This window comes from Amblyomma maculatum, chromosome 1 (genome assembly GCF_055883805.1).
Source record: "Amblyomma maculatum isolate TAMU_Amacu chromosome 1, ASM5588380v1, whole genome shotgun sequence".
Classification (NCBI taxonomy): domain Eukaryota; kingdom Metazoa; phylum Arthropoda; class Arachnida; order Ixodida; family Ixodidae; genus Amblyomma; species Amblyomma maculatum.
In genome coordinates, this window is record NC_139344.1 from 96,189,361 (window position 1) to 96,216,104 (window position 26,744).

At 44.5% G+C, this 26,744-nt stretch overlaps 1 protein-coding gene and 1 pseudogene across 2 annotated transcripts in view; both read right to left on the bottom strand.

Moving 5' to 3' along the window:
- Positions 1 to 245: 245 nt before the first annotated feature.
- The window catches only part of PIG-O (phosphatidylinositol glycan anchor biosynthesis class O), a 69,959-nt gene continuing 43,460 nt past the window's right edge, over positions 246 to 26,744 (bottom strand). Inside the window, exons 11-12 of one of the 2 annotated variants that reach the window (XM_084588610.1) lie at positions 26,613 to 26,665; positions 246 to 633 (exon numbers count right to left, since the gene is read on the bottom strand). In XM_084588610.1, coding sequence (XP_084444736.1) covers positions 621 to 633; positions 26,613 to 26,665 — 66 coding nt within the window. In that variant the 3' untranslated portion in view covers positions 246 to 620. Of the gene's footprint in view, positions 634 to 19,414; positions 26,666 to 26,744 lie in introns of those variants that run through there. The other variant, XM_084588609.1, reaches the window with a different exon arrangement.
- On the bottom strand, positions 11,637 to 12,409 carry LOC146203245 (uncharacterized; annotated as a pseudogene).

Below are 26,744 nucleotides of genomic sequence, written 5' to 3' on the forward strand. Positions count from 1 at the left end.
GCTGTCGCCTTCCTCCACGATGTGGATGGGTTGCCGAATCTGTGCGAGATGGAAAGCGAAGAAATGAAAAAACAACTAAAATATCCAACCGACTAATCCTATATGTAATACCTATAAACAAATAAAGGCATACTGGTGTATCAGACCCATGAACCAATATGTACTGGTCAACAAGATATAAGTATGCACCAGCCTACAAGATGTATGGGTTTCTGTACTGGTTTACTTTTCTTATATAACCCATAAATAAACCTATGAAACCAATGCTACTGCCTATAAGACAAATATGTACCAGTCTATAATATTCTAGCAATCCCGAAGAAGAGGCAAAACATAGAAGACAGGGAAAAACACGTTGAGAAAGACATTGAGACTCTCGTGCCCGTGCCGGACCCGCAGCCGTTGACCAGCTGAGTTTCCTGCCTCCTCGACCTGTGCAGCGCTCCGACGTCAGACCCCCGCCGTAAGAACTTGGTAGAGGTGCTGGGTGCGAATACCATCACGACGCATCCTCAACCGCTGGAGCCTCGCCGGAGCCGTCGCCTCGCTGGTCTTCCTCCCGTTCAGTGGCGTCGCGAGGGGGATGCGGGGGGTGCGGACCGCGACGCCGGGTGCCGCGCTCAGGGGGTGCAGCTGGGCAGTGAGAGGGAGAGGAAAGGTGGGGGGCGAAATGAATTATTGTGTAACGATAAGGAAAGGCGCGCATTGGGGCCGCTGAGATACTGACTGGCAAATGAGATCTCGTAAAACGAATTATTCTGTTGAGAGGAGTGCTTGAAAACACATGCATTAGTTTATGCCAGACTCCACGCCATTTTAATGTTGGACCGGTCCTGTGTACGTGCGTGTACCCTGGAAACACCAGCATTAACTCGATACCCATTGGAAACCCTTACGCGAGAGCATGTTAGACGACACCCGTCGTCGGCCACGCCGCCGCATCTCCTCTTTTTGTGTATGTGCAGTTAACTCTCCTTTCCCAAGCATGACCGCTGGAGTATCTTTGCGGCAGTCCTTTGTCTGGTTCATTTATCTCCTGTGCCTTTTTTGCTCCTCCGCTCAGTAACACATCCGCCTCACACTTTCAAAACGCTGAAAGTCACGGAATGCCTGTTGCTCATGGAATGGCAAGTCTGTTCAATGCGCTGACTAGAAAAACAAATAATGAGAGGGAAGGCCCCTTTAGCAAGGCAATTAAGGGGTTTTAAAAGGGGAATCGAGAGTTAATGTACCCAAGGCTGCTCACGCAGTACATTTATTATGCGGTTCTTGCCTTTTTCAGAGGAAAAAGGCAAAGTCAATGTTAAAATGAAAAAAAAAAAAATGACCCTGGAGATGCCCACCATCTCCCAGCTCCAAAAGGCCGTTTCGCGCTTTATATTTTCGGTTGGTATAACATCAATACGTGTGTAACATTATGCGCAAGTCAACTTGCACGTTTGTCCCATTTGTTCTTATGATCTCATACTGGGCAATCACCTGTCTTAAGCCGCTTGCTCAGTGAAGCAGTGAATTTCCTTGCAACTTGCACGTGCTAGTGTTTCTGCCTCATTCGGAAATGTGCCTTTGATGTGATGTTTTGCCGGTCATGGGGCACGATCGCTGCGTGTTAAGAAATATCACTTCACTCCACTGCATGGTGGGGTGCAGAGCGAACTTCAAAGCAAACCGTGAGGACAGAGGAGGCAGACAAGAAGTTGCGATTTAGTGCTTAAAACGCAAGGACGGAGGGGGGGGGGGGGGGGGGGGGTGACCCTAGCGACGCCACTGCTCCCGTTCCTCTGAGAATGCAACAGACAACTGAGCAGTCATGAACATCAACGCAAAGCATTCTGTCCCCGTCTGGTGATGTACCACCAACCGCCTCAAACGTGACGCTATCGTTTCGAGAGCCTCGTTCTTTTGCCGGTCAAGCAGGGGCAGATGTTGATGAGTGGCTCTCATTTTCAACGTGTGAGCCGCTTCAACCACTGGGATTCGGTGGCGATCCTCGCGAATGTCGTATTCTTCTTGACGAAGACCGCCTTGATTTACAGTACGAGAACCACGAGGACTCTCTGACCACTTGGGAGGGTTTTGTAGAAGTTATCAAAGAATGTTTTGACGATCTAACTGCAAAGAAGAGGCAGGCCGAGCAGACACTTGCTCAGAGAGCTAAGACAGCAGATGAGACTTGCAACGCATATCGAGGCAGTACTGAAATTATGCAACACCGTCAACCGAGGAAGACGAGGTAGGCCATCTGCTCAAGGGCATTGCGGAATACGTCTACCACTCCTCATTGCCAAGGACAACTTGAGTTCGGTCACCGACGTTATTCGACACTGCCGGACATTCGAGGCCCTCAACACACGCCGCAACACCGAAGTTTGGGCGGCTGGAAAATGTCACTACCGTGGCCAGCGTCGCAGAATCTCCATCGCAAAGTCTCCTCTGTGCCATTCGTGGAATCATTAGGGATGAAATTTCACGACGTGAGCTGCTTGCCCGGCCCTCTGGCTTCGCGGATGAAGCATCCTGGGCCAGGTTTCATGTCGGCAGTGGCGCGGGCAGGAGCGCTCGCGCTAGGCCCGCTGAGATTAATTAAAATCATCTCAGTCATCGACCATATTCTCTCTCTGTTCTGTGTGCATCGGCTTGCCGCATCGTAACGGTTGGAGGTGCGGTTCATCCTCATTCTCGACGCCAACCTTTCGTCGGGACCGTCGACCGAAAGCCCGTGGAGATCGCCGCACAGCACCGCCTCAGCCCTTCCTTCTCAGACCCGACCATGCCACTCTCCCCAGCCCTGACCACAATACACGACGACCAGGAAGAGCCCAAGGCTGAACCGACCGACCCTCACGACCACTCGAGCGAAGACAGCAACCGGCGTGTCCACGGGCCTTGGCCTTCGGCAAACGGTGAAAACTGGACCTGATGCTCAGGGGGCAAGCATTCATCCCATCTTCACATTCATTGTGGTGGCAAACTTTTCATCTTCTAATCCTCCGCTTGTGTTCATCGTCACATAATCGATCGGAACAATCGCTCGGTGGCGGGCCCCGCGTCATGATGCGAAAACGACGAAGCGGGCAGTGATGTGTAGCGGAGCGCTCGCGCCAGGCCCGCTAGCCATTAAAGCATATTTCATGGTCATATCATCACGTCGTTCTGTTTCTGTTGTGTCACTTGCCATATGCCACCACGTAACTATACCCATTCAAACAGGAGTATTAAATCTAATTAAAGAGAGGATTACAAATACTAATAAACATTAAGAGACTGGAAGAGAGTATGAAATTCAATTAACGAGATAATTACAAATACTCAATTAAAGGTCTGACAGCTGATTTTAGTCATATTTTTGTTTGTTTGGCACAGCAGAAAGCTTATCTGCTGTGGCAGCAGTGTCCAATCTGCCACAGCAGAAGGCTTGTCCGCAGCAGTGTCTAATCTGCATGATTTCAATCTGCAGAAAGTACCCTAATAATCGCTCTGCCCCGTGTTTCGACAGCAATGCCAGTAGAGAACTTGCAATGTTCCAAGAGCCTCAGTGCATGATTTCGTAATAACTTACGTGACAATTAACACTAGAAAATATTTCAGACTTATTTCTTGTCACTCTGGACACTTGTTTTCAAGTATGCAGATGATGTAAATAATATAAGGGCCTGCCACACTGCCACAAAAATGAAAAACAAAAACCTGATGCCAGCAGCAAAAGTAATGCTTCTTTGAGCAATACAACTGTCACTTTGGCACATGCCAAGCTACCGGTCACATTAATGCTGTGTGTCGTCTGCTACACATGGCGCGGAAGCATGGAGCAGCCGGCATACAAGCAGGGCTGGGCAAGATATTTCGAAAAAGTATCTTCGATACCGATACTCTAAAAATTGTATTTCCGATGCCGATACAAGATATAGGATCCAAATCGAGTTCCGATACAGATACTCGCTACTGTATCTTCGATACATCAATAAAATTCTAACGCAGTAAAGATGGTATTGCGATTAGCGCGGCATTAGGGAATTTTACCATGCTTTCTGGTATCTTTAGAGCATTCCTAGTGCGTAGTTTTTTTTGAAAGGGCTTAACGAATACGCCAGCACGAAGTTATTGTTTGGGCAGCTGTCCTTGTCAGAACTTCACATTGAACTGAAGCCATGGTTAAAGTTAAGCGATTACTTCCACAAGCAGCCCAGCGAAATATTTCTTTAAACTAAAACTCTTCTGTGAACCGACCTGTGAGTACAGGCTATACACACAAATACAAAGGTGCAACCTGCGTGCAGCTGGAGAGCTGAGCAGTTATATTGCTGCGTTTTGATGTCATACCCTCTGACGAGGGTCTTTAAGGTAATTAAGTGAAGTGAAGTGAAACGATGTGGCATCCGTGTGCTGTACGTTGTCAGTGCATGTTAAAGATCCGGTGTAACTTCGACTTCGACCACCTGGGGGTCTTTAACGTGCACCATCGTACAGCATATGGACGCCGCTTCGTTTCGCCTCCATCGAAACCACGGAGTACTTGCTCGGTGATCGAAACGCAGCCGCCGGCGTTCGGGACCGAACCTAACTTAGTTTCATACATCAAGTGCAACACTGCCAAAGCTAGGGCCCTTGTTTGCGCTCCCGGCATCCGTGATGAAAAATAGTGGCTGCTCTTGACGAGAGGAAATAACAGTTGCTTTGTCGGCAAGCTTAATAAATCTTACACTTGCCATCAACTCCACAAAAAGCACCTTTCATAAGAGAAAAGATCGGATTCGATGAGTTTGTATGTTTTATCGTTTTCGTTCGTTTCGCTTTTTCGCTGCCCCGCAACCCTGCCAGCGGTGCCCTCCACGCAGCGTAACGCAGCGATCTCGGCTGCCTCTTCGGAGCGGATTTTTTCTATAAGATCCGCACTGCGAAGATGTCCAGGCACGCGAAGCAAGTTATTGCAAACATGTATACTCGTAATAGAGCCCGTTTCCGCAGAAACCACTCGGTCACGAAACGAGCGCGTAGTGACACACCTTTTTTTTTTTCTTGCGGACTACTTGCGTAGCTTTCGCTGCGTTGCACCTGATGTATCATCATCATCATCAGCCTGATTATACCCACTGCAGGGCGAAGGCCTCTCCCATATTTCTCCACTTACCCCGGTTCTGTGCTAGCTGCATCCACTTGACCCCTGCGAACTTCTTAATCTCATCCGCCCACCTAACTTTCTGCCGCCCCCTGCTACGCTTTCCCTCCCTTGGAATCCAGTTTGTTACGCACAGCGACCATCGGTTATCCTCTCTTCGCACTACATGTCCTGCCCATGTCCATTTCTTCTTAATTTCTACTAGAATGTCGGTAATTTGAGTTATTTCTCTGACCCACTCTGCACGCTTTCTATCTCTTAATGTTACCCCTACCATTTTTCGTTCCATAGCCCTCTGGTTTGTCCTCAACTTAAGTAGAACTCTCTTGGTTAGCCTCCAGGTTTCAGCCCCATAGGTGAGTACAGGCAAGATGCAACTGTTGTATACTTTCCTCTTGAGCGATACCGGTAAGCTGCTAGTCATAACCTGCGAGTGCTTGCCAAATGCGCTCCATCCCAATCGTGTTCTTCTTATTTCCTTTTCGTGGTCCGGATCTGCGGTTACTACCTGTCCTAAGTAGACATATTCGCCTACTACTTCCAGTATTTCGCTACCTAATGTAAACTGCTGTTCCTTCCCGAGGCTGTTGAACATTACCTTAGTCTTCTGCATATTGATTTTCAAGCCTACCTTTCTACTTTTCCTGTCTAGGTCATCAATCATTATTTGCAGTTCATCCCCCGAGTTGCTTAGCAAGGCAATGTCATCAGCAAATTGCAGATTACTGAGGTGTTCTCCATCTACCCTTATCCCTAACTGCTCCCATTCCAAGTCTCTGGATACATCCTCTAAACAAGCTGTGAATAGTACTGGGGAGATTGTGTCTCCTTGCCTAACACCTTTCTTTATGGGAATTTTGTTACTTTCTTTATGCAGAACTATGGTTGCTGTGCAGCCACTATATATATCTTCCAGCACTTTCACGTACGGCTCGTCTACCCCCTGACTTCGCAATGCCTGCATCACCGCCGAGGTTTCAACTGAGTCGAATGCTTTTTCGTAATCAATGAATGCTATGTATAAGGGCTGGTTATATTCCGAGCATTTTTCTATCACCTGATTGATGGTATGGATATGATCGATAGTAGAGTACCGTTTCCGAAACCCTGCTTGATCCTTTGCTTGATTGCAGTCTAAGGTTGTCCTGATTCTATTAGCGATTACCTTAGTAAATACCTTATACATAACAGACAGTAAGCTGATTGGTCTGTAATTTTTAAGGTCCTTAGAGTCCCCTTTCTTGTGAATGAGGATAATGTTTGCATTCTTCCATGGTTCCGGTACCGTCGATGACACCAGGCACTGCGTATACAGGGTGGCCAGTTTATCTAGCATGATATCCCCCCCGTCCTTCAGCAAATCTGTAGTTATCTGATCCTCTCCAGCTGATTTCCCCCTTTTCATAGTTTCTAGTGCTTTCTTGACCTTGTCCTTCGTCACTGGTGGAAAGTCTGACTGTTTTTCCCTACCGCCAATCTCATTACGGTCCTGACTACTTTGGCTACTGTAGAGATCTGTATAGAACTCCTCGGCTACTTTGACTATCTTTTCCATATTAGTGATGACGTTGCCCGCCTTGTCCCTTATCACATACATCTGGTTTTTGCCTATGCCCAATTTCTTCTTTACCGCTTTAAGGCTTCCCCCGTTCTTTACAGCATGCTCAATTTTCTCCATGTTATACTTCCTTATATCGGCCACCTTGCGCTTATTGATTAGCTTTGATATCTCGGCCAATTCGATCTGGTCTGTTGGATTGGAAGCTTTCATACTCTGGCGTTTCTTAATCAAATCTTTCGTCTCCTTAGACAGCTTGCCGGTATCCTCTCTAACTATCCTACCGCCTACTTCTACCGCGCACTCAGTAATGATATCTCTGAAATTATTGTTCCTTGCCTCTAGGGTAATGTCGCCATCCTCAGTTAGAGCTGAAAACCTATTCTGTAGCGAGATCCTGAACTCTTCTGCCCTCCCCCTCACCGCTAATTCGTTGATGGGTTTCTTTCTTACTAATCTGTTGCGTTCCTTCTTCAGATTTAGGCTAATTCGGGACCTCACCATCCTGTGGTCACTGCATCGCACTTTCCCGATTACCTCTACATCTTGCATAATGGCGGGGGTTGAACACATTATGAAGTCGATTTCATTTTTAGTCTCTCCGTTAGGACTTTTCCATGTCCATTTCCGGTTCTTCCGTTTGCTGAAGAAGGTATTTATGATTCGTAAGTTATTGCGCTCTGCAAACTCAACTAGTAACTCCCCCCTGCTATTCCTAGAACCAATGCCAGTCACCTACTGCCTTGTCTCCTGCCTGTTTTTTCCCTACCTTGGCATTGAAATCGCCCATTAGTACAGTATACTGCGTCTTTACTTTTCGCATTGCCGATTCTACATCTTCATAGAAGCTTTCAACTGCCTGGTCATCATAACTACATGTAGGTGCATAGGCCTGTACAACCTTCAGTTTATACCGCTTATTAAGCCTAATTACGATGCCTGCAACCCTCTCATTAATACTATAGAATTCATCTATATTACCTGCTATATACTTATTGACAAGGAAACCTACTCCTAGTTGTCGCCTCTCTGGTAAGCCTCGATAACACAATACATGCCCATCCTTCAGTACAGTATATGCCTCATTCGGCCTCCTAACCTCATTAAGCCCTATGACCTGATGTATGAAACGGAGTATAGGCAGCCCGACTACTGGGCCGGAGTACTGGGTTTGATCTCGACCGCCGGCGGCTGCGTTTTGATGGAGGCGAAACGAAGTCCACGTTAAAGATCCCCAGGTGGTCGAAATTACTCCGGAGCCCTCCACTACAGTTCCCCTTTCTCTTTCCACTTTCACTCCCACCTTCCTCCCTCTCCTTACGTCAAGTAGTCCACAGAACAAGTGTGACAGATACTGCGCCTTTCCTTTCCTGTTAACCAATTATATATTATATTGCCATGTTCCTGGAGACTGTGATGGGGTCCGATTGATTAGATTGGGCGAGACACTGATGAAGCGAGCCTGTTAAGCCGCCATGTTTTATTCCATAGTGGCCAACAGTGGTAACATTCGGCTAGATGCCGATTACAAACACTACACTACCCTCCTTGGGGAAAGTTAAATGGATGTGCACACACTGTCACAGACCACTGTAGAAAGGTCTCTCACTGGCAAATAGTCACAAAGTCAGGTCTAAAATTCAGACAGATGACGTGGAGGTTTTCTGTTTCTCTGTGGATAGTGCCGTGTTGGAGAACTCTGGTGCAATGCAGGTGGTGTAGGCGGGTGCAATATAGGAGGTGTAGGCTGGTTCACTACAGGTGGTGGATATATGATGTCATCGCGGTCGAGTGGTGTTGTGGCTGATGCTTGTTTGAGGCCAGAGACATCCTTGAAAAAACTTGAGTTGCGCGTTATTACTCTTTTTCCTCTCAATGCCTTGATTTGTGATCCATGAATGCTTACAATGATATAAGGGTCTGGATCATAGTATGGAGTGAACTTGTCGCGTCTCTCTTGCTTGCACAGGACTCGTTGACCGATAGAGAAGCGATGTGGTTGAGTATGTTTTCGTGCGTCAGCATGATGTTTGCTGTATGCCTTTTTCTCGAGCGCGGTTGTTTTCAACCTTGTTAAGTCTTCATCGTGCGAAGGAGCTTCAGGGTAGCAGGGCAGAAGATTCCTCATTGGTCTGCCAAACAGCAGTTCATATGGTGATCTTCCTGTTGTAAGATGTTTGGAAGATCTGTATGACATCAGGAAAGTGTCAAGCTCTACTTTCCAATCTGTGTTCTCAAGCTGACTTGTGTGAACATGCTTTTTCAATGTTCTCATGAACCGTTCAGCTTCACCATTAGCTTCAGGCCACAAAGGTGTGATCTGATGGTGTCAAAATCCTAACTCTTTCGAGATTGCAGCAAACTCTCTGCCTTGAAATGGTGGTCCATTGTCAGTTTTTACCTGTGCAGAGATTCCGAACTGGCAAAACACTCGTCGCAGCAAGGGGAGCACATTGTTCGCACTCGTGGAATGTGTGACTTGGTATCACGAGTACTGGGTATCGCGAGAAGTCATCTATTACCACCATAGCGTACTTTCCATCTGGGAACAGACCATAAAAGTCAACCGAAACTTCCTCCCAGGGGCCATTGGGTGGTTCAGTGATGGCAAGTGGTTCTTGCTTTGCTTGGGGAACAACTGCTTGACATGGTAGGCAGCTTTTAATCAAAGTGTGTATTAGTTTGTCCATGCCTGGAAACCAAACTTTTTCTCTCAGCATTTGTTTTGTTTTGACAATGCCTTGATGACCCTTGTGGGCGAGCATCACTGCTTGCTTCTGCAGGCTAGTGGGAAGAACTAGGCGCATTCCTCGAAGGACGATGCCCTCAGGTGTTGTTGTTAGTCCAGGCTTTATGGAGGCAAATGGCTTCAGTTCAACTGAGACCCAGCTGCTAGGTGTGGGGTGCTGGATAGCACTGACAATTGTAGCTGCTGGTCTGCTTCAGTTTCTTCAGCAACTTCTTGAACTGAGAAGGCATTTGGGATGCTGTGGCACTGGATGAAGTTAACACACTCGTTGGGTACTTTGTCGATGCGGGCATGTATTTTCATCTCAGGAACCAGATGCCTGGAAAGGTAATCGGAAGGGTTGCTACTTCCTGCGGTGTGCTGTACATCAAACTTGTACTGTTGAATGCGTAGAGCGAGGCGCTCAATGCGGGCAGATGGTGATGATCTTGCGTTTCCCAGTATGCTCACTAAATGCTTGTGATCAGTCAGCAAAAGAAAGCGAATTCCACAAAGATAAAGGTGAAAGTGTTCCATTGCCCATACAGCTGCAAGCATTTCACGTTCTATTTGGGAATAGCGGCTTTCAACAGGTGTGAGCGCTTTACTTGCATAGGCTATCACTACAATGTGTTCACTGACACGTTGTGTGAGGATAGCACCCGTCCTTGAGGACTTGCATCTACTACCAGTTCTGTCGGCTTGGATGGGTCAAAGTAAGCAAGGGTAGATGCATCAGACATGGCTTGCTTTAAGCTCTCAAAAGCATTCTGCTGTCATTCTGTCGACTCCCATGCAACATTCTTCAATGCCAGTTCAAGTAATGGCTGTGTGAGGTCGGCTAGATTTCTCAGGAATCTGCCTGAATAGTTGATCATGCCTAGCAGGCTCTTTACTTCTTGTGGTGACTCTGGTGTTTTGATTTGTAGGAAGGCTGCTATCTTCTTGGGATCAGGACAAATGCTGTCAGCTGAGAAAATAAGTCCAAAGAAGTTCAGTTCTCGTTGATGAAAGTGACACTTTTTTCCGTTGAGTGTCAGTCCAGCTTCTTGGAGTCGCTGCAGAACTGCTTTCAATGAGGCGTCATGCTCTGGTTTTGTTTGTCCAAAAACAAGGATGTCGTCACTAACATTCAGGACATTGGGGATGCCATTGAGCACTTGGCGGATGGTGTTTTGAAAGATTTCAGCCGCACTGCTGATGCCAAAGTTGAGACATTTGTAGCGTAACAAGCCAACATGTGTCGAGAAAGTTGTGAGCTGCCTTGAAGAAGTGTCAAGTTCCAACTGGTGATATCCATTCTTCAGATCAAGGTTGGAGAATACTGTTGCTCCATTTAAGGCAACAATGATGTCATCAACTGTCGGACACAAATGTCGTTCACGTTGAATGGCACTGTTCACAACACGCATGTCAATGCAGATTCGAATTTCATCAGGCTGATGTGGTTTGGGCACAATAACCACAGGGGACATCCACGGCGTAGGTCCGATGGCTGGCTCTATGATGTCTTCTGACAGGAGGCGTTCAAGTTCTTTTTCTTTGGCATCACGTAAGGCAAACGGGATACGTCTGTGTGGTTGTGCAACAGGTGGGACTGAGTCGTTCACAAAAAGGTGGATGTGCTGGTTTTTGAGTTTTCCAACTCCACTAAACAATTTGGTTAATGCTTCCACGACTGACTTGTCACCTGGATTGTCAGAAACTTGGTACATGATCTGGGCAAGCCCCAGGTTGGTTGCTGCTGTGAAGCTTAAGAGTGGTGCACAGTTTCCTGGAATGACAAAAATGTCTTCTTCAATGCACTTATCTTTGTATCTCATTATAACAGAGACTTTGCCCAAAAGTTCAAGTGGAGACATTGATTTGTATGGGAACACTCCGATGGATGTTTCTTGGAGATTCACATTTAGGCGACAGCTCTTGAAGTCATTTTCGCCAACAATTGACACTGTAGCACCCGTGTCGATTACGAAAGTGACTGGCACATTGTTGACAGTGATAACAGCCTTTAGATGAACTTGCTTGAGGGGAAATCATGGCAACAAAAGCGTACTCGTCGCTGCTTGGACTGGTGTCACAGGTGGCTGCAGGCTCTCTATTACTTGAACTCTTCTTACTGCAGGCTGTGTGTCTGAGTCATTGTCACAGTCCACTGCGTGTACTGTTCTCCTGGTTGAGTGACAGAATCATGCAAAATGACCAACCTTGTTACATGCCTTGCAAGTCTTGCCTCATGCAGCACAACTGGATCGACCGTCTTGGTGAGGCCACTTGCCGCCACAGTTGTGACAATCTGCTGACGAGACACGAGGTCGTTGCGGTGTGTAGGCCTGCCGTGGCATCTGTCGTTCATTTCTTGGGTGTTGGCCATGGTGTTGTTCCTCCTTGTGTAGTGCGAACACCACCGCATTGTTATCGACGTGCTTTTCGATTACGGACACATCCTGTTCGACATCCTCGAGCATTCTTCCTTGCTTAAGTCCAGTAACGTGAGGGAATGAAGCATGGCATACTTTCAGAGGCGAGACTACGTTGTGGCGAGAATGATTTGGTTCTTGACTTCAGAGTCTACGTTTTCGAAGTTACAGTGGCGAGAAAGCTGCCGGAGGCACGCGTAGAAGGCGTCCAGTGACTCACCAATGTTTTGCTGAGCTTGACGAAATTTATAGATAGCAAATGTTGAGTTCACTCGCGGCGCAAAATATGCATTCAGTTTCGCTCGAGCGGCATCGTATTCTGGCGTCGATGTACTCTGCGTGGTTTGGGTCGTGCTTGTAGCCGTCGCATCTTGCGCAGCACTCTCGGGGAGCGAACGATACATGTCGTAGACTTCTTCACAAACGTAGTGCAGGAGGAGCACTTTTTTGCGTGCATCTGCCGAGATATCGCACGCTAAAAGAAAGTTTTCGAACCCTTCTATCCACTTCGTACATTCGTGACCAATATTGTTGTCGTCGGTAGCGCGCAGGTCAAAACTTGGGAAGGCAGGGAGCACATGTGCCATGGCTACAATTACCGGTAGCCGCTTGTTGCTGATGGGTGATTTGACGGACTGACTCTTGATGTAGTGGTACTCACATGAGATAAAAGAGCACTTCTGACACCATCTTAGTGTTCCTGGAGGCCGTGATGGGGTACGATTGATTAGATTGGGCGAGACACTGATGAAGCGAGCCTGTTAGTTAAGCCGCCATGTTTTATTCCATAGTGGCCAACAGAGTGGTAACATTCGGCTAGATGCCGATTACAAACACTACAGTGCGATAACGAACTTTTGTAGCTCTGCACATTGTTAAATGCTAGAAGGAAAACAAAATAAAATGGCTGAACGTTAGTCCGGAAAGAGGGCGATGAGGGCGTGATAAAAGCGACACAAATGAGAAAAGCCTCTCTACATACACACGAGCACACCGCAGTTGCATTCAATGAAGATACCTTTTACCAGCGTGTAAGATGAACCATAGCCACCTTGACTCAAGCATCCTGGAGGTAGTTAGGAAATTCGAGGTTCACTAGCATCGCTGGAGAACTATGGCTGGTTGCAGATAAAAGATAGAAGTATCTTTTTTAACAGAAAGTGAATATGATGCCAATCAATCATATTTCAAAAACTGAAGTTATTGTTTTTTTTAAGATAGAGATATCTTTACAAGTTTTATTCAAGGTTCGCTCCAACGTTTTTCACACAAAAAAAAATTGTATGACAAAGCATAATTTGTTGTTCGAACTAGGCTGGAAATTTGCATTTGCATTTCATTTGGCATGCATTTCATTCGGTGTTCATAAGTAAGCCACCTCGTGAGCACCTACTTACAATTGCCTGCTTCAGTTTTAAAGAAAGGGAATCTGGAAATGTGGTTGACGCTGAGGGGCCGGGGCATTTGTAGGAAACTCAGGCGGTACTAAAAAACAAGCTGTCTCAGGGCCTGTACTACTGTCTGAGCGAGCGCCGTCAACCCAAAGTTCCACAGCGGTTTCAATATTTGAAATTCTCTTTAGCATCGAGTATCTTCAAAATACACTATACTTAAAAAATGTATTTTCGACACCGATACTCTGATACTTTCATTTTCAACACACGATAGCTAATAACAATACACAAAATGTATCGAAGATACATGTATCTTTGATACTGCCCATGAATGCATACACGTAGCTGTTACGTGCTGCCGTTGCACTCTGCATGGCTGCAGTGCAGTTATGACTACATTATGACAGTTTTGGCTTCGAAGACTTGCATTTCCTCAGAGAACGCGTTTGTGTGATGCGAAATTTAATGCTGTGAAACAAGTGTGACAGCGTTGTTGACTTGCTCAACCAGCGTTCTAGTAACGTTGTCTGCTCTTCGGTTTCATTTCTTTTTATTATGCGATATCCTGATGCGAAAGTCATTTCGTATTAAATTATGACGTATCCATTCACTGTGCAGCGTTCAGCGTGCTGTCATGCAATTTTTCCCTTCTTATTTAGCATCTACCTTCTTTTCCAGTTTCAGTCCAATTTGTGATGTGACATTAATTTTATCCCATTCACTGTAACCGTAGGGTGTGCGCCGAGAAGATGCAGTCTTTACCCTAAAATCAAAAACAAACAGACGAACGCTTTGCAAACTACATGCCAGCCTCTAGATGCCTAAAATTGGCGGAATGAAGAGACGGCATTAAAGGTGTTATCACGTCCTCTCCTAAGACGACGCTTCTTTTTTTTACAATAGGCCTCTTCATGCTGGCCTACATGCAAATTTAAAACGGGGGAAACGAAGCCTATTGAAACGATTACTTGGAAGTCCGTCATTTGTTCGTGTCACTGATAGACTTCACTTCCTAAAGATTAAAAGGTGGGCACAAGCTCTGCACATAAGAGATAGCTTACTTTGAAGTGAACAATTCCTGATTTGCATTTAGAAAAGGAACTATATTCAAGTACTCTTATGATAGTTCGTGTAGCAAGGCTCTTTATTTTCTTGTTGGCACATATTTCGAATGCAAAAAGCATTATATGCTGAAGAGAAAGCACCCTAATAATCGCGCTGCCCCGTGTGTTTCGACAGCAATGCCACTAGAGAACTTGTAATATTCCAAGAGCCAGTGTACATAGCGCAAATCGGCCCAGCTGAGCTAGCTGCATAGACGAATTTTGATTTGGATCATTTTGAGTTTGTAGCAGTACTAGCAATTTGAAGGAGATTTGAGTATTTTTGTGACGAGGAAATAGACGAGCCATGAGGGCGAGGTGTCACTGAGCGGTTAATTGTTACGGCAATGATATATTGCACATAAAGTTCTCATATCATGTGAATTGAGTGTTGCTTACAGCTCTTCTGAAGCATGTTAATGAAGCAAAACTGTGCACGGGGCTTCCAACTCAGAGCTAATGCGAAGAGAGGAGACATCATAAAAACTGCACAGAAATTCAACAAGCAAGATGATCACAAAAATTTAAATATCATTAAAATAACTGAGCATGCAGCGTAGAAAATGCAGCGAGCTGCAACAGCTGACAAGAAAAAGAAAAAAAGATAATGAAGGAATAAAGCCTTTATTTCATTGAAGGGATGACTCTCGGCCGCTGTTTGGGTAATTAGGGAGTTAGGGTAGGAGCTAGGGATGAAAGTGTAGCTTATCGCTTCTTCACGGTACTTCAAGCTGTTTCTCATAGTTAAAAAATAAGCATCTAAAAAGCTCAGAAAAGAATCTAGATCGGCATCTACAAGCTAGGCCTTCCAGACTTGCAATGACTGGTACGTCAAGCTCCTGCCTGGACTGAGGTATGACAAGTCGAACGGCTGCATTTTTGTGACACAGGAAAGCACAAAAGCTTATAAGCTTCTGAATGAGCTCAAGATATGCTACCAAGCATATGAGCTCCTTAATGCATGCATTGAAGTGGATTCGGTGCAAATATGGTTTTTGCTGTTGAAGCAATACAAAATAACATGCAAAAAAAAAGATGGTCAGGGGAAGTTAGGAATGCTAACGTTCATTTTCCACTAGACACAAAAAAGGATTATGCTCACTCAAACATTTCCCAAAAGAAATATAATGTTCTCCTCTTAATTGCTTGCAACCTTGCGATGTTTGTGTATGTTGATAAAGTCAAGTTCTGGTTGTTTGCTGCATTTCATTAGCATTCGACATTAGTGTTGTTGACAATATTGCATTTTTGCTCATTTTTCTTGTTGCATTAATAAATAACTGAGGTTCATGCAATCCACTTCTAATCCCCTTTCCAGCGCTGTAGATACCTTGAATATCGTGTATTAAAACTGCAGTCCAGTGCTAGTTTGAAATTACAATTACCCCTACAAGCAGTAAAATTATATCGTTTTTCTTTTCTCTGTGTGTGTGTGTGTAAAGGGGGAGGGGAATCTCTCAAGGGCGCGACTTGATTACTCGCAATATAAATTTTTTTAATAGGCTCATGCACTTTTTCAGGTTTGGTTTGGTTTGTGGGGTTTAACGTCCCAAAGCGACTCAGGCTATGAGAGACACCGTAGTGGAGGACTCCGGAAATTTCGACTACCTGGGGTTCTTTGACGTGCACTGACATCACACAGCACACGGGCGCCTTGCTTTTCGCCTTCATCGAAAAGCGGCCGCCGAGGACGGGATTCGATCCCACGTCCTTGGGAACAGTAGTCGAGTGCCGTAACCACTGCGCCACCCTGGAGGGGCACATGCACTTGTTCAGTCATTTCTTTTCGCAGTGAACGCGCCCATTCTGATTCCTCTTTTAGTAAATTCATTAAATAACTTTTCACATCTGACGTTGTTTTAGGTGACAAAGGAATAATTTTTTTTTTACATTGCTATACACGGGAGTGCGAGAGTGCCGATTCAGAGCTATGTTCCACGCAATACTTCGAAAGTGAGACATTAAGAAAAGTGCTCCTGATTAGGCGACAACGGAGGCCATTTATTTGCAATATGTGTTCACTATATTGTTTGACGCGAGTAGCCAGACTTAATGCACTGCATGAATAGGCTGCCAAGGCTAGCAGATTTCTGCCTGTAATGGAGGCAATCTGCGCAGCGCAGCAGTAAGCGCGAAATCCACTGTGTTACCTTCTAAAGATAGAGTGCTCTTATGCACTGAAAATTTGGCTAATTTGTTTGCATGACAGGATCTATGCCCTGAAAGAACATACTACAAAACATAGGCCAGGGAGTAAAGCAAGAAACAGTGCTTGTGAGCAAGTCGACAGTGCGCACACTTCTTTCACAGCATTAGCAAGTGAATTTCGCGTAACACAAACGCGTTCTCCAAGGTAATGCGTCGCTTCGAAGCCAAAGCTGTCGTAATATACTGCAGCCACGTACATTGCAATGGCACCACGCAAAAGCTACGTGTGTGCTGGTCACTCCATGCTTTTGCACCGCGTGTAGCAGACGATGCGCCTGGCAAGGAGCAAGAGTTGACTGCAGCGCTGCTAGTTCTCGCGACTACCACTTGAGACACACTCCTCCGCTGGGAGGTATGGGGGCTGTGAAACTGAGTTTGTTCTAGTAACGTTGAGCAGGAAGCCCCTTTCATTACCTGGATTGACTGGCGCCAATCAACATGTTTCACACATCGATTGGAGTGCACAGAATTCAAGATCGTTGAGAGTAGCAGTGGGTGTTTCTTGGAGACCAGTTTATGAGGTTTAACGTACCAAAGCGACTCAGGCTATGAGAGACGCCGTAGTGGAAGACTCTGGAAATTTGGACCACCTGGGGTTCTTTAACGTGCACTGACATCGCACAGCACACGGGCGCCTTGCTTTTCGCCTCCATTGAAAAGCAGCCGCCGAGGCCGGGACTCGATCTCGCATCCTTGGGCACAGCAGTCGAACGCCTTGACCACTGCACCACCGCAGCAGGGCAGTTTCTCAAAGACTGTTCAGATGGCAGTTCTATGTTTCAACTTTATATGCAAAACATTTGTTTGAATGCTCATTTGAGCAGTGTGCTCTATGGACCTTGTACACACCGTTCATGCACTGAGCTAGCATATGCATTTACGAAGCACTTATCTTTCCTTTCTTTTTCCTTTTGTTGCTTTTGCTTGACTTCTTACTATTACAAAAGCCCTGTAGTGGACAGCTGGCAGGACAGCAGCAATAGAACTATGATAACTAGTGCATGCCCACTGCTCTTCAGAAAAGTTCCTTATTACTGAATTTCTGTGTTGTATGAGTGATATCAGAGCTACATCCAACCAGTGAAAACATGCCCGCAGCTTAGGTGACAAAGAGTTGCAAACACATGGCTATAGCCACCCAGCAGCAGTGGTTCGCTGCATTCTGATCAACAGCAGTACCTGTCATAGAAGCACATCTAGTCCAAAAAAAAAAAAAAAAAGACATTGAGGCAAGTTCTAAGACAAGGAAATGCTGTCAGCAGGCTCTGCTTAAATACATGCACATACTTTCATAAGATAACCCAAAACTCTTTAAAACAAACATGCTGCATTTGGCAATAGACATGTTTACACAGCAATAGTATGCTGTCGTGAGGTGGGACATACATAAAGTTCCACTGCTGCACCCCAAGTCAGCTAGTTTTCTTGACTTTCTGACCTGAAATAAAACTAATAATTCTCGTTTCACTGCCAGTATCATGCTTGATTATATCAATGTGACGATTACATCAAAATAAAACATTTTCATTCTCCCCATAATTTCATGTCCCATTCAGGTCAGCTGCTGGTCTTTCTGAAGTATACACTTAAGTGAAATAATATGCCTGCTCCAAGTAAGTGACCATGTTTTGCAAAGAAGCAGGCACATAAAAGAGAATGACACAGCATCAGCATTCTCTTCATCTCGCCTCGGTGTGTTTCTCTGAACATAATCTCAAACTCAACCAGACAAAGAGACCTGCGCCCCAGCCCATGTCATCAGTGCACATGTTTCTGGTCAGCTGAGCAAGAATAACAGGCCGTGGCACCTCTAATCAGGAGAATAAAGGTGGCAGAGGAATGCTCGACGCATGCAAACTGGGTCAGGGGTGAGAGTGAGTGATTTCGCACATTGGGACAGCCAGGAATGTGCGCCTAGGAGCTGTGCTCTAAAACAAGGCTGTAGCTAAAGGCACATTGGACAGATCCATTACAATTTTTCCCCTTAAGTTGGACGGATGAGATCTATTAAGGTGAAAGCCTAATTAACCACATTATGCAAAAAAAATCTTTGTGACAATGCTCGAATGCACTCATAAAGATGGCGTTACAACAGCTGTCGTCTGGCCACAGAAACAGCGAGTGCGCCACGGACATGCACAACAGATAAATCTGCATCAAGGCCTATCTTATCAAGGTGCGTATTGCACCCGTTGATATAGCATTGTTTACACCAAGAAGAGGACTATTCCCAACTATCAAAAAATAAATAATACAAGTTGAATAGCTCCTCAACTAAGCTAACAGTCCATGTAATGTTTATTTGCTTAGCACCGCAGATGAGTTTTGATTTTGCAGAAAATCTGTGAAGTTTATCAGCTATCACTGCTGTAGCTTATGGCGGCCCTTTGAGTACCTTGTAAGCAAAGATTACTGCATGAAAATAATGTCTTCATTAAAGAACAGCATCAGGCCTATCGGGCAGAAATTAGGTTCAGTTCTCCCATCTAGCACGATCCATATCCAATTAAGAAAATCTCCAAAAATTCACCAATTAAAGAATGGAAGAAAATCATTGTGTATTATGTGCCAAATGACAAGTGCATCCAGGGTCTGCACAAACACCAGCCTCACACTTGGTTCCACAGCGGCACATAATGTTTGCTTCAAAAACAACTCGTGAAGGGATTTTCCCTGAGCCGAGAAACTCACCCAGTTGTTGCACAGGCAGAAAGAAGTAACAACCACAACAAATCGGAAATGAGAGAGAGACAGCTCTTTATTAAAGAGCAAGCACTTCAGTCGGCATTCTTTAATAGGCATGCCTGCTAAAGGAAGTGGGTTAGGGGCAAACTGGCCCTTGAAAATGAGGGGCAGAAAATGAAAAAGAAGAAAATGCTCAGAGAGGTTGAGACACCAAATTTTTATTAGTGTACCTCTGCCTTAGAAATATGCATAAGACTCTAGTAAACATAGATCATCACATGAAATTCTCCTACACTCAGTGAAAAGCTTTATAATTGAATTTCAACCTTTACAGAGGTTTAGTTTCAGTAGGCGGCAGAAGGTTGCAATGTCACAAGTGAGTACGAGATTGCACGAGGCACATGAAAACTTTGGTATATTAGTGCCTTGACCAGTTGCTGTCATTTTGGTTTCCAGAGCAGTTTAGCATAAGAAACTGGTGCGAAATAAATGTACAAAACAACGATTGTATTGCAACTCATGTTATAACAATAATTGGTTCACAGCAAGGAAAACGTGCAGTATTTGTCGCACTTGCTCTGTGGACACCTGAACCGTGCCATAAGGGAAGGGAGAAAGATGGGAGTGAAAGTGGAGAGAGAGAAAGGGGAGCTGTAGTGGAGGGCTGTGGAGTAATTTTAACCACCTGGGGATCTTTAACGTGCACTGACATCGCACAGCACACAGATGCCACTTCGTTTCGCCTCCATCGAAACGCAGCCTGATACTCATTTGTAATGCCGCAACTATTCTTTAGCAACCTGAAACAAACTGAAGCTAAAGATAGAAAAATAAATTACAAACTACTTATTGAGCACTGGCAAAAATGTTTGCTAATATCATATGCATCCTGCAAAGCATAAAATTTGGTGTCACCAGCCTTTTAAAAAGTTGCCATAGCCCTCAAAAATTATGAAAGTGAAGTTCTTCAATTTATACAGAGAGAGATGGTACTACTTTACAAGAACAACAAATGTTTAAGCGAAAACAAGTCAAGAAGCTCTAATCTCCATGCTCCTGCAAATAGTAAGGCAAAGGAGTCAATTCTCCTTTCTTCTCAGCCATTGTAAATGTCTTAAATAAACTGAAATGAAATGAAATGAAATATGCTACACAGCATCAGTGGCCTTTGAGTCACCCATCTCCATACTGAGCTGGTAGACTGTTTTCTTGTCCATTTAGGCTGGGTAATTCAAGCAAAATATGTTTCACAGTGTCTATGCAACTAAAATGCACGTAAAATCGAGCTCACTGCTACAGACAGACACTGAATGATAACACACAATCATGCATTCAGGCTTACTAAAAAATGACCTTGTCTCTAAAGGGTGCAGAATGGAGACAACAAAGATCATGAACCAAATCTTTGCACAGAAACCACACTTCCAAAGAAAGGGCAACCAAAAAGCTACCTCAATTTATCCACACTAACGAGCTAATGTTCAGAAAAAACAAAATTACCCATGATACACTTTCAATTTATGAAACCATCTGAAATTTGCTCTTCAGTGATAACCTCCGACCTGCCAAACGCACGCCTAACCCAAATATAGATAAGAAAGACGGCATGGCATATTCAGGCGAAAACAACAAATTAGCACGAAAACAAGGAAATAAGAATACTCACCACAAACATCTCTACAAATTTGTTGCATTAGAATATGACTATCAAAGGCTTTTCATGGACTGTTTAAGTGAGAGCAAGAAAATGACCCATACTATTTCAAATCTTAACTTCAGGAAAAGTGCTAAACTTCATGGCATTAATAATGCCTTAACAAACAATAACTTAACAAACAGCATGTAAATGTTGGGTTATCATGACTTGCTATTGATAACCTTAGTTTAAGAAATGGGCAACGGCAACAAATCATCACAAAGCTACTTGGAGACTGATTGTAAACACCAGTATACACTTCTTCAGAAGTTAGTCTTTCCTCAAAATACACTGAATGCCGATAAATTTAGCACAATCCACTATGACAGTTCAACTAAGATTGACGCTAATGACTAGTTAGTCAGAAATGTACAGTCTTGGACACAATATGGACCATGCTTTTGCGCTCCAATACTTCCTTTCTGTTATGGAAAAAAAAAAAATCACAGGTGGCATTTACAGTAAAACCTCTATAATTTGAACTCGGTTAATTTGAAATTCCGGGAATATTTGTGATCATCTAATTTAAAATGTAAATTTGGTTGGATAATTTGCTGTGGCGGCCTACCAGATAGGGTAATTAGAAGACGTGAGGGTGCAATGCAGAAGTACCCGATACTGGTTTCATTGCAAACCGGTATAGTAACGGCTCCTCAAAGCGATGCGGCAACGCTGCAGAGAGGTGCTAATGCATGGTATGTGAAATGCCCCGCCCATAGTACTCCAAGGACGAAACCCAGTCCATGGTAAGATTTGCGGCCCGCTGAAGGGCGTGTCTGCGGTGTATGAGATGTGTTTCGCTGCAACATAGCAGGGGATGCCAGTTTCAGTAACGTCAGCAGTTTCTAGTGGTGGCGCTGGCATCGAAGCACCTCCTCCCACCACTAGCAATGTCAGTAGCATGAGTTACTAAAACAAGCTTCAGTTTACAAACTCGGTGAGTGTTGCCACTGCCTTGACGGCAAATGGCACTGCAGTTCAACCACGCCTTAGCAGTCCAGAGCCTAGCAGGCTGCTGTAGGTGTTTCAGCTGTGCACGCGTTAGTTGAAGCACAGGCTTGCCATCAACTCCAGAGACTTTAGGAATATTATCTATTCAGTATTTCTTGCTCTTTTTCTCGTTACTAAAGTTTGCCACGATGAGTTACAGATCCCATAGATGGAAAGCATGGTGTGTCAAGTCGGCCACTGTACCAAATAACGAAAGCAAAAATAGCAAAAGAATCACTTCATTATTTTCACCGACAAGTTCGTTTTGAAAGCATGCACATGACTGTAAAGGGAGTTCTTTATGTGAAAGGCCCCTCTATTGTGATAGTCTGCACTGTAAGTCAACGGGTGGCTCAAGCATAACATGACAGCTGCTTAACGAAAATTCCGAAAATACAAAACAATCCACGGTGTGAAGACATTAGTGTATCAATATGAAAAAAAAAAAAAAAGGGGGAGAAAAGGAGATGTGCACACTCAACAAAATCTCTTTTTATTCTCTCTTCTATCCCTCTTCAGGTTGTCTCGCTAACTTCAATTCTTTACAACAAATTGCCCTGCCAACTTGCCTGTCAACATACTCCTGAACCCATACGCAGCACACATATGCAGGTCTCTCTGAGTTTCTCCAATGAATCTTTTTGGTAGTTTGGTAGTTTTTGGTAGTTTCTAAAGCATGGCTGTCAACAGCTCTGACAAAAGCTAGAGTACCATCAGTGTGGCAACGAGAATGAAAAAGGGAAGCAGAGTGTATCGCTCAAGTGTCCGAATGCACAGGCAAAATATGCAAGCATGTCAGTCAATTTTCTTTTTAAGTACTGCATTTTGTGCTCCTTTGTTCATTTGCGGTGAGACACCAGCACCACAATGACATCTGCTTGCTGGAATGCCTTTTATTCTACTCGGCTGCCAGCTTCCTTTCTGCTCCCCTACCCAAGTTGCTATAACATCTGTAGTTACAATGCCTGTTCATGTGTCCGTTCCCATATCCTCAGCCCTCCCCTCCGCATCATGCAGCGCCATTGCTCTACCTCTGCTTTCATTGCTGCCAGCATGCGCACAACACATATTTCCTTGGCTAAACCTTGTCTTTTTTTTTTTCATGTAAGTGCCGATGAGAAGCTTTATGCTAACATGCTGCATGCCTGTCCGCACAAGAAGATACAGGAGAAACTAGGAAACTCGAGATAACTTTACCAGGAAATGCTGACGGTCTCAACTGATTCTGCCAAATTACGCAGCCGCTAACAGTTAACGTACTGCGTATGTAACAGGGTGTTTATTTACAGCATGGGGCACTGAGAGTTGCCTAAGGCCCATCAGCTTCTTCTTCTCTCGTTCTCCTGCTCCTTCTTCGGTCCTTCCGAGATGACCCAAAGCATGTGACAATATAATGTATTGCTAAAAAATAGAACTGCTGCCTGCCACAACCAAACATCACACACTGTCACTACATATTCAAAACGACTGCTGCAAGCAGATTTTATTTTTAAACTTTTATTTTTGTTTTAAATCAAAGATAAATATTCCTAAAAATTGCGTTTTTAGGTATGTCGGTCTTCCTTGTCATCTCATAAAAAAAAGTAGGATAAATATCAAAACTTTGTCTGCAACATTTCCTTTCTTTTTCCTTCTTGATTGTTAACCCACAATGCTTATCCATATCAAACCTGTAATATTAGTATTTTACAGGTTCTGAATGTTGTGTATATATTTTCTGCGGGGATTGAAAATTTGTGCCAAATTTAACTATTTGCGTCGTGGCTCCATCTGGTGTCAAACTTTTTTGACAATACTACACTCTACCACCAACCTGTTTCTTGTCAGTGTTCATGCGTGCACGTTTTTTTCAGAACTTGGATGACTTGACTTCTTTTTGTCCGTTTTTCTAGCTTGGGCTGTATTTCTAAAGTAGTTTTCCTTTTCTTGCCCTTTTCCCTAAAGCTAGCAAAAGGAAGTGGGATGCAAGGCCCAGTCAAAAAGACCCCCTCCCCCTGCCGCCCCACGATATGGCGTTGTTCGTACCAAAGCACAAATGACTCACATGGCCATCCATGTGGGAGAACCGCATTGTTCCCATCACAACACAGGTGAGCAGTACAGTAGGCTACAAGTGAAGAAAGCAGCAGCAAATACTCCTGGCGCTACCAATCCATCGTGCCTGCGGAACGGGCGCGACAGGAAAGCGAAGGAGACAAGCCTTCATTGGCTTTCGTGCCCATGACACGAGAAGTAAACCAATAACTAGGTTTTTTTGCCACCACCACCTCCAACTTGCCAGTCGCATTTTTGTCTAAAGTCAATAGAATTGATTGCAAAAAATTATTTATTTCAAATAACCAATTATTTGGTATAAAAAATGCCTGAGGTCCTCAGCAAGGCTGCCAACAATATGCAACCAATCCTGGTCAGCTAGAATTGAGTTTTTTTTTTTTTTTTAATATGTGGCTAAAGTTAGCTGGGACACCCTGTAGACGATGACAAACTGCGAACAATGGTTAAGAAGCATGCTTCTCGCTCCAAATCATCTCTAAAGGTGTCGAATCGGCACCGAAATGTCAGTTATCTAGTGAATCTTTGAGTGTCGCTCTTTTCTCTCTAATTTTCCTCCTGATCAGGCAGATCTCTGCCGAAATGTTCGCGTTGTAATCAGTGCAGCTGCTGTCCACTGTACGCGAGCAAGGCATGGGAGTGCCCTCTTTGCGAAAAGCAGCTAATGAGTGGCTAAACCTTTATGCTCCAGAATAGACCTCTCCGTTGTGTAAACAATGTGACCTCAAAGGCGCGCAGCCTGGCAGGCAAAATCATTCAGTTTCACTTCTGAACCAGTTTTACATATGTTAAGCATTTGTGCACTGCTTTTGCTCTTCCAGTTAAAGCCGCCTCGGCATGTGTCGCAGCAAGCAGGACCTCCTGCACCATGCTGCCAAAAGTCGCACTCAGAAAGGGTGCTAAAATACACAACGATAAAAAAAACAAAACATGGCCAAGCAGGGTGGATACTAAGCCTTCCAAACCATATGAGGTAAGGAACTTCAACTTGCAAACCAGTCGGAATTGGTTGGACGATTTCCTTTGAGGGCTGCTGCCCTATTTTTGCGTAAAAAAGGTCATACGCGGGTGATCCATTTTTCCTTCTCTTTACATCGCAATGTTTATTATTTTAAGAAAATAAACCAGTAATAAGAAATCTGTTCCAATACATGATGATGGCGGTGATAAAAGGAAAGGCAAAAGATACACTGTAGTCAGGAAGAGTGTCTTTGCACTAGGAGTTCCTTTCTTTCCTTTTATCAGGGGGCTACATACTAGAGTCCCCAACACAATGGATTGTTTTACAGCAACGCAAGGCTAGTATGGGGGACGGTTTGCTTCACACGTTTTCAACTCTGTCAAAACATGACTCGCACCTATCTCGGTTGCTAGTTGAAACCAGCCCTGCTGAGTACTGCCTGCAAAGTTACCTCACCCTACCACTGTTTTATTGTGAAGGAATTTTCGCACAAAAGGTGGCAGGGAGCACAGGTGACTCAAACTGGAAAACGCCACAAGGATGCGCTACTGGAGAAAAGGTACATACTCTGGTCCCCACTCCAGAACCCCAGGTTAGGCCGCATGCCCACTGAAAGTTCTCAGCTCTACTTTTTTGTACGCAGAAAAGCTAATTACTTTTGTGACACGGTGCCAATCACACACCTGGACGCGGAATAGAACTTTTGCGGTGCTTAAGTGCTGCCATCTATCGACATAAAAAGTTCACAGCCAAGTTGCCTTTTAGCTGGTGAGCCCTCTTAAGCATGAATCGTTGCATCCAACAAATGAATACTTGTGAGGTGCTGCCCTTCACCCATTGCGTGCCAGCTTTCGCTGCAGCTACACAGTGTCAGTCAGGAGCCTGCTTAGATCAGCGCGCCACCTATAATGGCAGACGCCCCAAAGCTGCAGAGATGTTCAGTGGAGGCAGAGAGCTTGTAAAATGAAGTTGGTTCTAGTAACGTTGAGGTTGATTGCATGCGAGGCCGTTTCTCTAAGTAGTGCGACGTGAGGTTAAAGGGTTAGATTACCAGCACCTCCGATTATTTAAGATAATTTCCGGTCCAGCTTCAGTAAGTCCTAATGGCTCTACCTTAATGAGGTCTTAATGTACTTTCATAATAGCTAACACCCATTAATTTTTGTTAGGCAGCCTATCAGGCAGGTTTGACTTCCAAATCATGGTCTTACTATTGTCCCCACAACTGTACATAGAGGCATTTTATAAACAGAGTCCTCTAAAGCAAACAGAATAGGAAGTATACTGCTACTCATACTGGAATGTGCATGCAGAGGATGCATTTGCAAAGGATGTAAAGGATTGCAATTTTACATCTTTGCATTACAGAAACTTAACATTACAGAAACTTAACATTTTAAGTAGGTGAATGACACTAATTTTCCTCCCAGCTTGTGATAACATGATGCATAGCAATGTGACACAATGTGTGCACTTTTAATTCTTCAAATATACACCATCCCCATTGAAGCTTGAAAGTTCCTAGATGAGACAAGCTGAATAAATCAAAACACTAGCATTGCTAATCACAAAGGTCAGTCTACATGCAAAACCTGTGTTCTTAACATTGTTCTCCGTGACACAATGCAACCGCAGATGGCTGCAACAATGCTGAAACCTGCCGACAACACTTGGAAAACAAGTCGTGGTGCAAATACAGACCACATCATGAGGTGGCGCCGCAGAAGCAAACATGATACCATTGTGCTGCATACCTGAAAGATACAGACAGATCATAAGCATGACTGTTATCATTTGGCTAACAATTTGTAAAAGCAAGCAACAAAACCCAAT